Source organism: Pseudonaja textilis, chromosome 2 (genome assembly GCF_049901715.1).
Source record: "Pseudonaja textilis isolate UNSWEBS1 chromosome 2, rPseTex1.2, whole genome shotgun sequence".
NCBI lineage: Eukaryota > Metazoa > Chordata > Lepidosauria > Squamata > Elapidae > Pseudonaja > Pseudonaja textilis.
The window spans coordinates 65,101,738-65,116,061 of record NC_141991.1 but is presented as its reverse complement, the minus strand read 5'-3'; the positions used below and the strand labels follow the sequence as shown (position 1 = coordinate 65,116,061).

Sequence of the window (14,324 nt, the reverse complement as noted above, 5' to 3'; positions counted from 1 at the left end):
AGTAAACCCCCAAAACCTTAGACTGTCTACTATTGACCTCACCCCTTTCCTAAGAGGTCTGTAGGGGGTGTGCATAAGCGCGCCAACGTGCGTACCGTCCCTGTCCTATTGTTTCTTTTCTTTTCTTTTTAAATTTTTCTTACATGTATCCATGTATTCATAACTATGTTGTTACTTATGCCTATTATCTTGTAAGCAATTGAGAAATAAATATAAAATAAATAAATAAGTATACGGAGGCCACAGAATTATAGAGTTGGAAAGGGCCACTGAAACCAGTGATGTTGGCTACTGTTTGGTATGAATGTGGAAAGGATTCAAAGGATGCTTCACAAAAATATGACATGAGAACCATAAGGCCACCATATCCTGCAGAAAGCTCAGCCTCCCAGCTTTGTGGGTTTCCCTAACTTTTTTGTACATGTGTATAAGACTGCTTCAATTTGCTAAACAGAGGCAGCTATGCATGCACATGCATCTGAAGACAATCTGTGAAACCTTCAAAGAAAAGATGGGGGAGATCTAAAGCCCCCTTTGGGCATTTTGCACAGCCCTGTTATTTCTGTCAGGTTTAGACTGCATTGATAACCAAATATGAGACAGCAAAGATATTGAGAAGGTCTAACTGGACAGAAGTATGAATGAGTGCCTGAGGATAGTACTCTCAAAGACCGCTGAGAAAAAATACCCCCCCACACACACAGAAATTGTTACCTAGGCTGGGAGAGGGAAGATCATAAGGAGGAATGTGGCGTGCTGTCTGCCCTTTGGGGGAGAGAAGATTATAGGTCAAGTTTTGAGTCTCTGCCTAGAAATATGCAGGAAGCTAAGGAGAAATTTGGAGTTTGTCATATATGACTGACGAGGAACACACCCAGCATAGAGCATGTGTTAGAAGCACAGTGTGTAATTTCTAAGCCAGAAGGTGCTCTGCCCGGGTTCTTATTTTGAGCTGAACTGCAGTGATGTTGGCATCTCTCCCAGGTGTAACCATCACACTAAGCCAGGAGGCTCCCTGACAACCCGCCCCCAATTCCTGCCTCATGACAGCTGAGGAGGGATGGAAAGGAACAAACCCCAGAACGCAGCTAGGAGGGAGCAAGACTGAGTCACCACCACTCAGCTGTGTCACGTCCCATTTGCATAATGAGATGGCAAGAGGCAGTGGAGTTGTCAAGCCGAGTTCAGCTGAATGCCTTCCCAAAGACTTTGGCTTTTTGGGATCCCACTGCAAACCTGGCAAGCCGTGTGTGTGGCAGGCTGGGAATAGCTGACTTGGGTTCCAAAACGATCAGCTTGTTATTTCAAATATTGAATTTACACATTGGGCTTTAACTGTTCACTTGAATAGCATTATCTTACACCCCCTCGCCCCCCCAATCTCTTACATTTCCAGCTGTTGATAATCTTAGCTGCCTCCATAGGCTGCTGAACAATTATGATCTGAATGTTATCAGCTCAATTGGCTTGGCATAGCTAATTCAAAGAATCATGGAATGAAGAGTTGGAAGATGTCCTGAGAACTACCCAAGCTCAAACTCAATCCACAATAGCAGCACTTCCAACACAGCCAACAAAGGGGAGCTCACCATCTCCCAAGGCAGTTTCTTCCATTGTTGAAAAATTATTACTGTGGGGATTTTTTTTTCTAATGTTCATCCAAATCTGCCTCCTTGTAATTTATACCTGTATTTTTGTGTCCTGTTTTCTAGAAAATTCTACCCTTCAGACATCTATCATGTCCCCTCGCAGTAATTCTTCCCATTAATCATACCCAATTGTTATGTCCCCTCTTGGAAATTCAAACGAACAAACGGAAAGCAGCCATTTCACAATCAAATCAAACTGAAGGGAGTAACGTCCTCATTTAAAACTGCAGGCAAAACTGTTAGGACTCCCTTTTGAAATTCAAACAGTCATTTTGTTCCTGGCGAAAGGCACTAGCTCAGCTGTGTCCTTTTATACCCATTAAGGCAGCGTCCTAATTAACTGGCTTGCCCATCAGATTAACGTTTCCTGGTTCTGACGTCAATCCACGATCTAACAGTCATCAGATTCAAAGTTCCTAACAGGATTGGTCCTTCCAATCACAACACTATCCCCCACCTCAGGGCCCTTCCCCCGAGTCTTACATTCAGGATGTGGTTTTGAAGGGAATTCTGCATGATATCTTTGAACAAGGTCTGGGGCATGTACCTTGGCCACATTCTGCCAATAACGAATCTCCGTTTCATTTTCTAATCTTCCCACAAAGTACTGGAATCGTCCCTTTTTCCATCGTGAATCATAAATTCCAACCACTGTAGTATCTGTAACAGGTTCAGTGCGGGGCCTAGATGTGAAACGTACCAGACCTAGGGCCTCCTTAAGGTCAGGTCTACCCTGTTTTCCCGACGAACCAAGAATTCAGGTACGGGTCTGCGGGTCCCTTTCCATTTGCAGGAATTTACAAAATGTCCCAGACCCCCGCAATAAAGGCACAAGCCTTCCTGGAACCGTCTCGAATGTTCCCGCGCTGTTAAGCAAGGGCGGAGTGCACCTAACTCCATCGGCTCCTCAACATTAACCGTGGGTTGGAAAACTCTCGGTGGCGTGGGTTGTGCACGAGAGAACGAAGATGGTTCCATACCGAGCTGTTTGCGTCCACGTTGCTGTAAACGAGCTTCAATTCGTGAGCACTGAACTATCAATGCATCCAAAGTTAAAGCCCTCTCTGCATGGACCAGCTCATCTTTGATGGCATCAGACAAGCCTTCCTGGAATGCAGCCATATGAGCCGGTTCATTCCAGTTGGAGTCCAAACACAGCAACCGAAATTCTGCAACGTAATCCTGCAGGGAACATTTCCCCTGAGTAATGTCCCGTAACCGTCTATCCACAGTTTGTATCTTAATTGGGTTCTCAAACATCACTCTCAGTTGTTGAAGAAAACCCTGAAAATTATTCAACAACGGGCTATCTTGAACCAACAAGGGAGTAGCCCAATTAGCAGCCTGCCCGGTTAATAAACTGATCATAAATCCCACTTTAGACCGGTCAGTTGGGAAGTCTTCAGGCCTCAGAGAGATAAACAATTGGCATTGACCCATAAATGCCGGGAACCTGTCCATTTGCCCAGAAAATTTCTCCGGCATGGAAACTGGGCTTTTCCTCACAGGAGGGGCAGGGGGAACAGCAGCAGGGCTTGGTAAGCTGGAAACATAATTCAGCAATTGTGTTACCTGATTCTGAAGCGTCACATTGCTTTGCAGTAGCTGATTTATTTGCTGTTGCTGCTGCTCGACCAAACGCTGCAATTGATTTGAATCCATCTTACTTTAAAGATGGTTTGTTTTTTGGCCAGGAACAATAATGTTATGTCCCCTCTTGGAAATTCAAACGAACAAACGGAAAGCAGCCATTTCACAATCAAATCAAACTGAAGGGAGTAACGTCCTCATTCAAAACTGCAGGCAAAACTGTTAGGACTCCCTTTTGAAATTCAAACAGTCATTTTGTTCCTGGCGAAAGGCACTAGCTCAGCTTTGTCCTTTTATACCCATTAAGGCAACGTGCTAATTAACTGGCTTGCCCATCAGATTAACGTTTCCTGGTTCTGACGTCAATCCACGATCTAACAGTCATCAGATTCAAAGTTCCTAACAGGATTGGTCCTTCCAATCACAACACCCAATGTCTTCAATTGTTCCTTGTATTTTTTTTTTCCTTTATGTCTTATCTGTTCTCCCCTGGACATATTCTGGTTTATCAGTATCCATCCTTAAAATTTGCTGCCCAGAATGGGATGCAGTATTCTAGAGGCAGTCTGATCAAAGCAGAATAGAAGTACAATGTTGTGAACCTGATAAGAACATTACCTGTGATGTTATAAAGACCTTCTCTATTTTGGATGCAAAAACAAGTGAAATTAAGGCTGGAAATAGTTGCAAATTTGCTGTGAGAAGCTCACATCAAGCTTAGAAGCAGGATTTTCTTCAGAATATATAAGGTCGTGTTGCATGATAATAACCTCTAAATATATTTATTTGAAACCAACAGAACTGTAATCCTTTACATTTCTGAGTAAAAGATAAAGCAGTACACTTCATTAATATATTGTCATTTTATTTATTAAAGTTATATGCCACCATGTATAAAAAAATGAGCTTTATAGTGAATGAGCCCCCTCCTTAGTATAGTTCTTTTGAGTTCTGAAGAAACTCTTGACATCATTCAGGAAATCCAGATTTTGATGCCATTATAGGCCTGTTAGCAACTTGCACACTGACTCTCTATAGCCAGGACTTCTGTGAAGGTCCAAGATGAGACTGGGAGGGGGAAAACAATCAACTCTGTCCCGAATGAATAGCCTTTGGAAGTGAAGAAGACTCCTGAGGATGTCCCCAACCCCAACTGCTGCATTATTTGAAGCTGCTAAATTGCTCCCAAGGCTCAAGCCACACTGAAGTGATTACATCAGAGTCAAAGCTGGAATCCTAGGCAGCTTTCCAGACTCTGACCTGCAAGTGGCTGGGAATTTGGGATGCTTCATCATGCAGTCAGATCGTTTCATCTGTAGCCAATTTCGTTTCCTGTTATTGGTTTTCGTAGGCTTCACAAGCTGACTCACAGCGATATATATCAAGGGGGTTGTTTGGTTAGCTGTGGAGTGGAGTGCTTGACAAGTCCTGGCAAATCCAAGCTTCTGCAGAACAACAGTTCCTACAACTATTAATCATGGCAAAACAAAGGGTTGCTCTTGCAGCAATTTGATCTGTCCTCTGACAAGGCCATTCATAGCTGAGCTATCACATTCCAGAGCCTGGGACAATCCTGGTTGAGGATTCTGATGCCGTCTAGATGGCCAGTGCATTGTTATATGACACCCCAGCAAAATAAGATTGATCTTCCAATGGAATGCTTAGAAGCAGCACCTGGATATAGTTGATAATTTGTCTGGAAACAAATTTAGGTGGATTGCACCTCAGAACTGAATAAGGTCTATTTGTTATTCAGAGATCTGTTTTGGAATGATAGTATCCTTGCAATACAATTGAGTAGCAGCAAGATGAAATGCTCACAGCAGCCTTCCCAGTGGCCAGATAAGGGGTGGGGGGAGGAAGCAAGCATTGGCCCATTCCCAATAATAATTACATCTCTGTTCCTTAGGAGGACTACGTTTTCTTTGAGCCACAATAATAATTAATACTTTTGTCAGCAAGAGTACAATGTTACACGCCAGGTTAGGAGGTCAGACCATGTAGTCCAGGGATGTCAAACTCAAGGCCTGTGGGCCAGATTCAGCCCTCAGGGTGCTTAGATCTGGCCCGTGGGGCCTGGAAACAGCAAAGAACCGGCCCACAGTGACTCTGCTAGTGAAAATGGGGCACGAGCCCCCCCCCATTCGCTGTTTTCACTGGCAGGGTGCTGCAGGAGACATCTGTCCTGTCTCCCCTCCATCTCTCCCCACCCCCAGCCAGCCTGCGGAGGATAACTACAATGCTGATCCAGCCCTGAAAGAAATCCAGTTTGATACCCCTGATGTAGTCTAATATTAATATTACTTAGCTAAAGCTAAGCTAAAGGCTGCAGAAGAGCTTTTCAAATTTCTCTCTCATGCATTGATTAACATTTAAACATTTTTCGTATTTTCCCCTCCAGTCAGAACTCCTTTTGCAAAGAATGAGCCCTTAGGAGGGAAAGAATTAAGCACAGAGAACCTTCCCTATAAACAAAGGTTCTTTCACATGCAGAATCCACTATTTTGACAAATGTGGAGCTATATGAATACCAAAATCATATCTAACGTTTATCCTTTGAATAGCAGAGGTACAAAAGTGTCCTTAATATTGTACAAATCATCAACACTGACTCAGCCTGGTGACAGTCTGTTCCCAGTGGCTGTCAGCCAATTATGGTAACCCACCCAATTCTCATAATTCCAGGAAATTCTAAGAATTCTAAGAATTTGATGTTAGCACCATCCAACTGAATTGCAGGCTTGCATAGTTTTATTGGCTACAAGATGAAGTCTGTATATATTTATAAATAATCTCTTAACTGGCATCTAAATTGCCTCATTTGAAAAATAAACAAATGCTCATTATGCTTCATGATGTATCGCACCGGCGTTTCCATGCTATTCCTCTTACATTTTCATGTTACATTTGGATAATCATAACATATGCTGGGCTGTCCATTATATGCACCCAAAATGTTCTTGAGGGAATGTCTAAGGACAATCACCCACTGCCACAAATATTTGTCTATCAATCTGGATTACCTTCTGGGTGGATTTATTGCTGAGCAATTGCATGGTGAGGACCATCAACAAACAAGGGTGGAAACAAAAATAGCTACATTCCTTCACAGTTGGAAATCTCTAAGCATCCTCGGGAATATCAACATTTGGGGCTCAAGGACAGTTTAGCTAATGAGAGAGGAGAAATAAATAAATGTCGAGCTGATTTGGAAGTTTAGAATCAGCTAAATAGTTAGGATTTCATGAAATAAAGGTAATTTTCCCATTAGCTATAAAGTTAGTCATGTACAGTGATATAGTCAAGGGTGGGCTGCTACCAGTTCTCTCTGGTTCAAGCGAACCAGTTGTTAATTTTATGGCCGGTTCGGCAAACTGGCAAATCCCACCCCTGGCTGGCCCTGCACACCTCATTTTCTTCTAGAACAATGACTGGTAGCCATTTTCCCCATGTAACCCTAACCCTAATCCTTATCTTTGCTCCTGGATAATTTAGGAAACGTTCTAATACTGTTTCTCTGCCCCCAGTGGAATTTATCAATGAGAATATTGATCCTGTCATGAATCAAACCAAGAAGAGGAAATGTTCCTGGGTGGTAACAGCCTGGCAACCAAAGCAGTCATGGCCATGGAGAAACAGAGCCCTGTGGCCAGAAAAAAGAGGGAAGTTTCTTAGCAGGCTTATTGGAACCCAACAGGTCTCTGAATCTTTACAGGTGACACCTTTATAGGATGTAGATAATATCTGCATTGGTTCCCTTCCATTTTCCAATGAAAAATACCACTTTGAGCCAAGTCCTCTTCGACTATCCTCAGCTGAGGGATTGTCCTCAAATGTGGACGTGTACTAAGAAACAGTAAGATTACAGGGTTGATTATTTGGCTCAAATATGAAGATGTACTTCCATTTATATACCTGTTTTATTAACAATAATAAAATAATCTGTTTTATTTTAAAACACATTACACATGTTATACACACATGTAATATATATATATATATATAGACGAACACAATACAGACGAACACTATACAGAAGCTTGATGATGGCAGATGAGATTCTGCCGAAACGTTGGTACGTTATAGCACAACTATAATGACGTGGGAAAATTCCTGAACAAAGCTGAATAACACACACACACACACACATATTGAATTTATATATATATATATATATATATATATATATATATATATATATATATATATATATATATATATATATATATATATATAATTATATTATATTATATAATTAATTAATTTAATTCTTCCCATTTTGAATTTTGCTCCCAGGGCAGGGGTTCTCTGGTTGCCAGGCTCTAGTTCTTCTCCTCCAACTCATGATCACATGCCTTTCCTGTGGCAATTACTTTGACATATAAAACAACACCGTCACATCAGGGGAGTGTTTAGTATATTTTTAGCTTTTTAAATTTGATTTAGCAGCTGGAAATGAAAGAATTATAGTCAAAAGGTAACAACTGTGAGAATTCATAGCTAGGGAGGAGTGGGCAGCTGGGTTCAGCTGTGCAGATTGAAATGGAAACATGCTTTTTGGGCAAAGTGAGGAAGCTGGGAAATGCAGATACAAAAGTGAAATAAGCTTGGTTAGAAGAATGTGACATTATCTCACTTTGGCCAAGATGGGGAATAGAGAAACCTCCAGAGTCCCAATTTATGAATTGGATTGCTATATATTATACACTGACAAAAGTAAATAAACTCACTTCCCTTTCCTGGGACTCATCTAGAGCTGAAGGTCATACTTTCTGTGTAAAAAGTTTTATTCACAAGTCCTTGGTGCTCTCTGAGCTTGGCTATTTTCTTGCAGACATTTCATTACCCAAACTGGGTAAATATCATCAGTGCTAGCCTAACACTGTTACCACTAACACCAATGATGTTATATAGTTTAGGTAATGAAATGCCTGCAAGAAAACCATCAAGCTCAGAGAGCACCAAGGACCTCATTTCAACCCTGAGCTACAAATATTCTCTTCTAAAGTTTAATTCCAGGGGGATATGTAATGTTTACTCTTTTGACATCTTGTCTCCTAGGGCAAACAATGATTTCAAAGAGTAAGTTTAATTTGGAGCCACAAAAGGTGCAAGGGGATAAAAAAAAATAAGGTACTTCCCAGTTCATTGTGAATCTAGACACGGCAAGGTTGCTTTTTTTTAGCAATGACTGCCTAAATAGTATTGCTCTGTTAAATAAGAATACACGTAGCACACAGTTTGGCCCTTTGCTTCAGGGGTTCACGTCAGAGCAAACTATAGCTCCCATTTTCTCATTGTATTAAAATTTGCTACTCTAAAAGGTTCTATTGACCATTAAAACTTTGAGGTTCAATTTTAGGATTGCAGCCTTTGCCTCAAGTGTGCAGTACACCTGCTTTGGATTACTAATATTAACTTGCCAGCTATTCTTGAAGCTAGTTGTGTCTAGTTCCCAGTGGCCTTCTACACAACTGTGCTGATCCTTAAAGAGCTAGGCTGCATATCTATGATAGTTTGTAGAAGCATATTTAGGATTCAGTTACAGCAGCTTTTTGGTATAGTTTATCAGCCGATCTGATAATGGCATACCTCAGTAGTATTATCAGATCTAAAGTGACTATTGTACATTTGTTTGAATATGAAGACTCTTTGATAAGGATGTATTCTAGATTAACTCTATCTTGAAAAGAGCACACTACAGATTTTAATATCTAAAGATAGCACGGGGATTTGAGATTGATTTGACAGTTGATTGATATAGCTTGTAGTGTTTAATTGCATAGCTTGCCTTTTCTTCAAAAAGGTTTCTTTTATACATTTAACACATTTCCCCTTAGTTTTTATTTATGCTACAAACTCAGTATTGTCAGTTATATATAGATTGGTAGTATCCTGGACAATTACATTTTCTTAAGTATATAATTTTAAAAGTGTTATCCTTAACCTTACTAAAGTTTAGCCTTCAGTCCTTCAAGGTTGGCCAGATCAGACATCCCTACACCTTTACCTACATAGGCAATATTATCAGAATACTGAACACTTGATAATGCTGCTTCTTCCATCATTCTTATACCAAGAAGACCCCAGGTGGGATGATCTTTAGTTTCTTTCCCATGCTTTCTCATTCTCCTGGACTAAGTTCATGTTTTACTAATGATTGTTGCAAGTTCAAGTTCCTATCCGAAGGAAGCAACATGAACTGTACTGAGTATTTCAATGCAATATTCTTTATGACTTTGGGATCAAACTTATGGATTAATACACTAATGTTCCCATTCTATAGATTGTGAAGATATTGAATACCAGCAAAGAGTGCTTGATACACCATGAGCTATAATTTGAAGCCTCCTGATATCCAAATACAAATCATTCTACTGACTCTGTAGATGCTATTTTCTTTTCTAGACTCCATACAATTGCTGTCTGGCTCTTGTCCTTATGTGAGTTCCATAACATATTGTAGGAAGTTAGCACCTACCCCTCTCCTAGAAAAGTGAAATATCCTGGGAAATATTAAAAAGGCAGAATATTTCCCCTAAATAGAGAAGCAGAAACTCACCTCAGAAGCAGAAGCTTACCCCCACCTTTGTTAACGGAAGGGCCATTAAGGCCTTAGGCCAGAGTATTCTACATAACAAAGGCCTCTACCCATCTCACCACCTAGCCTGAGAAGATTGCATCAGCAAGCACTCAGGTGAATCCATATGGTCCAGACGAAGCCTACAAAGTTAGCTAAGACCCCCGCCCCAGAAGTCTGACAGCCAATGGGATACATTTTTACACAGGAACAGGAAACACTAAGGTGGGTCCCAACAGAGGGTATAAAACTAAGGGTCTGTCAGCATCTTGGATCTTCTTTTCCTTCACCCAACATCTTGAAGCATGTGGTCACCCTTTTCACTTTGGAGCTCCAAGCCATGTGTTCCTGTCTACCATTAAACCATCTTTCCAAACAGCCTCCATGTTTCGTGTCTTTTTCCCCATTTGGAACTGAACCCAGAAGGATAATTCTTCCAACATTATTAACAGTGGAACCCCTGGAATAAAAAAATATATATCAGTTTCTTTAAGTATCAATCTCCTCAATGAACCAATCAGAATTAAACTTGCAAATAAATGCTACAGAGAATGTAGTAGTTTGAATTACAGGAACAATGATTTCCAATGTTAAATTACATTTTTTTCCTGTTTTGATATCCAGAAGAATTTCAGTGGAGATAATAACTTAGTTCACTTCCAAATTATCTAGAATTATATCGTTCTAGTACTTGTTTCCTGTATATAGTTTTCAACAGTGTTTTTTTTTTCATTCCTAAGAAACTTGGGGGACAGTTTAATTGATCTTAGAATCCTGGTCAATTATATTGCTGCACTCTTTTACCCGAGTCAGTGGGGCAACGTCCAGAATAAATGATCACTGAAATACCGCAGCAAAGTTAAATCCGTGTCTTCCCTGCTCATTCCCCCTTTGTTGGCCAGGCCAAGATCAGAGGAGAAAAAGGCAAAATCCAGGCCGTGTTTTACCTTTCCCCCCTTGCCGCAGTCTATTAGCGTTAGCGTTAGCTTTTTCCTCTTCTAAACTCTGAGTTGGCGTGTAGACGCTAAAGAACTCCAGCCCGGGTTTTGCTGCCTCCCCAGCGGCGCAGCCAAAAACTCCTGGATTCCTTGCCTACCGTACTGTGGGGTGTTCAAATCTCAGCGAGGGAAGGCGGATCTAAGCTTGAGGGGCTGCGGAGCAATGGAGGCGAATCCCATCTAGCAAAAAAAGGGTCGACCTTTCGAGCAGCAACGATGGTGAGTCGTTCTCGGCCGCTGGGGCTTATCCGGGAAGCTTTCTCGAGACCCCTTTTCTATTCGGGATGGGTCCAGTTGCCTTTGTCCTCTGGCTTTCCTCGGACACCCAGTACTTGGTCTGCCCTTCTGAAACCCGCCGCGATTTAATCCATCGATTCCCCGACACGTGGTTTCTCGCCCTACCTAAACCGAAGAGAAAAGGGGAGCCGCTTCCCTTGGTGGTCTGCCGCCGGCTGGACCCGCTTCCTTGAGGCGGGGGTACGGGTGGTGGGCGGCGGCAGATGGGATACGGGGCCGATTAATGGTTGTTTGGGAGATATAAAGATGCCAGCGGGGGACCAGCTGTTCATGTTGCCTCGGACATTACTTGGAGCGAAGGAGTTTGGTCTCTTTAGTGCCGGACTCAGCATCTCGAAGTGATAGTGGCTGATAGTAGGGCGATGCGGGGAGGCTCGCCGGTCGGCGGAGCCGGTCCGGCAGAGCCAGCTGGGGTGGTGGGGAGTGACACCTTTTTTATTTGTGGAGGACGATCCCTCCATGGCAGAGGCTCGGCGCAGTCAAATATTCCGCTTGGCTGGGTTAAAAAAAAAAGCTTGGATAATCATGGTAGCGATGTAATTAGTTTGTGTAGAGAACTCGAACGCCTACTGGGTAACTTCACATTGTGACATTAATGCCGGGATAGTTTTCGACCGAGCCGTAGATCTGGATAAACCGGAACACATGAATTGGCTATATATACGGTCGGTCGGGTTCTGTGCGCGCCTTTTATCCTGCAGGGCAGAATAGCAACTAGAATATGGTCCGGCAGGAAAGCCGAGCAGCGCCTGGGTTGTTGCTGCTGCTGCCAGCAGGCAGCCTAATCATAGTTCACGCGAAGGTGAATTGGGGCTGCTGCTCTTCAGAGATTAAACTATTTCAGTTGCGCTCAGAGCCCCCGAAAAATGAAATAAATGAAATGAAATGCGGGGAGCTGCTGTTAATAAAGAAGCTCCAGATCTGCGCCGTGATGCGAACGATCTTTCTACAGTTTTCAAACGCTTTGCCCTCGCAACAGAAAAAGCAAAAAGCTAAAGAAGTCATTGATTTAAAATCATGTATACAGATGGAAATCCTCTGGAATGTTTGATGACCCGAGTCCAAGATACAACAGGCAACCTGCGTAAATTAGTTCAGAATTCAGGAGTAGATATCGAGTATGTTGTGTGTCTCTGTAGTTCTGCTGTAAATGAGCCTTTTCCCTTAGTCTCTTGTGCACCCTTAGTTATCTGCATGAAATTCTGAAAGCCATCATCCGACTCCTTTGGGTCTGTTACCTAGAATGAATAGAGCAAAGTTGCCCCAACAGGCTGAGCTCTTCTGTTACCAGACTTATTCTTTTGTTGGAAGAGACCACCCTGAAGTTCTGCTTTCTGTTTGTAAAAGAGGCAGATTCCTGAATATACAAATGTTTGAATATACAATCTATAAATAAGGAAATGCTCTTGTGTAAACAAAAATTATAGAAATTGCAAGATAGGAATTTGGGACACTGTTCTGATGTTTTTAAATTAAATCAGTTAAATTACCTAGAATTCAAAATTGTAATAGTAAAAAAATTCCTTGTAGATATCACTGTAAAAGTTTGGAAGAGTTGGAAACGAATTCTGACTCCCAGATCCTTCTTTCACTCCTTACTACCCATATTTTAAACTCATGGATAAACAGCATTGGTTCAAGGACAAACAGTGGATTTTATACAACTGGTTATTGATAGGAAATCTATTTATGAGAAGATGCTTTGCAGAAGAATTGTTCAAAGTTACAACTTGTTTTAAAATGGGACAAATGCAGTTATTTCTTCTAAGGTCACCAGACAATTCTTACAAATCAAAAACAATGAGAATGTTTGGAAAACACTGAATATTGGCATAGGCAAAACTTGAGGGGTCAGTAGTTGTAAGGGAACCTTCCAAAGGACAGCAGGCGGCCATCTGGTGATTTGGGTGTGTTTTTGTGTGTAGAGATTTAAGAGTGAGAATGGGACTCTTGGGAGACAAACTGATTCCATTGCCATCATTATACCTTCCCCCAAATATTTAAAAAATGCCCCCATATTGCCTAACAGCCAATTCCTAATGGATTCATCATTGCAAATGGTGCTTGGATAGAAATAGTCAATAGGGATATTTAAATCTAGTTCTAGTCTCTCTACGATTCCAAATTTATAGATACACCTAGTATATATGGGATTATGTTTGCTATGATACAATTTCTGTTTGTGCGCATGTGTGTGTGCATTTAAGTTTTGATTATATGATTTAATAATTAAAGGACCAACTTGAAAACTTCACATTTTGTGGCCCTTCATTTCTGAATTAGGAAAGTATAAGCTAATTTCAATAACAGATAATGTAATCTTTTTTGGATGTTAAACTCTGGGATTTTTTAATATATTCATTTGAATTTGTACCTTTCATGTGCTTCTTTTTTTGGGTATAATACATTAATACAATAATGTATTATATAAATCCTAAAAAGAGGGTAAAAATAATTCAAAAAATTAAAGGCATGAAACCAGAAAAGAAAATTGTAATTATATACACTGTATGTTTTCCTTACTATTTTTGCAAATCATTGATGCTTTTATCATATCCATACATTGCTTCATAAAGTAACTTTATTCTCTAAACTTCTCCTTCTTTCCATTTAGTCCTAACTCCATTCTACCACAATTTTCTGTTTTCCCCTTCCCTTCAGTCCATTCCAAACCCCTTCAACATATTTCTTTCGCATTAGTGTGTCACTTTTCTATATTGATTTAAGACTCTAAAACTCACACTTATTTACTCCACATTATATAGGTACTCCTTGACTTACAACAGTTCATTTAATGACCATTCAAAGTTACAATGACACTGAAAAAGGTGACTTATGACCATTTTTCACACTTATGACTATTGCAAAATCCCCTTGGTAATGTATTCAAAATTCAGACACTTGGCAGCTGATTCGTATTTCTAATGATTACAGTGTCCAGGATCATGTGATTATCTTTTGCAATCTTCTGACAAGCAAAATTGATGGGGAAGTCAGATTCACTTAACCATGTTATTAAGTTAACAACTGCAATGATTCACTTAACTGTGGCAAGAAAGGTAAAATGGGGCCGCAAAACTCACTTAACCACTATCTCACTTAGCAACAGAAATGTTGGGCTCAATGGTGGTCATAACTTAAGGACTACCTGTATTCTGTCTACATTCATTCATTACTCCTACATCCTACCTCTTCCTGTTTTATCATACA

The 14,324-nt window shown here is 40.9% G+C and overlaps 2 protein-coding genes across 2 annotated transcripts in view; one reads left to right on the top strand and one right to left on the bottom strand.

Annotated features, from left to right (window-relative positions):
- LOC113454863 (uncharacterized) overlaps window positions 1–11,575 on the bottom strand; it is a 27,342-nt gene extending 15,767 nt beyond the window's left edge. Inside the window, exon 1 of the mRNA XM_087923162.1 lies at window positions 11,220–11,575. Within this exon, the coding sequence (XP_087779288.1) occupies window positions 11,220–11,575 (356 nt within the window). The remainder of the gene's footprint in view (window positions 1–11,219) is intronic.
- The window catches only part of N4BP3 (NEDD4 binding protein 3), a 24,756-nt gene continuing 21,302 nt past the window's right edge, over window positions 10,871–14,324 (top strand). Inside the window, exon 1 of the mRNA XM_087924148.1 lies at window positions 10,871–11,036. The gene's annotated coding sequence lies outside the window, so the exon portion shown is untranslated. The remainder of the gene's footprint in view (window positions 11,037–14,324) is intronic.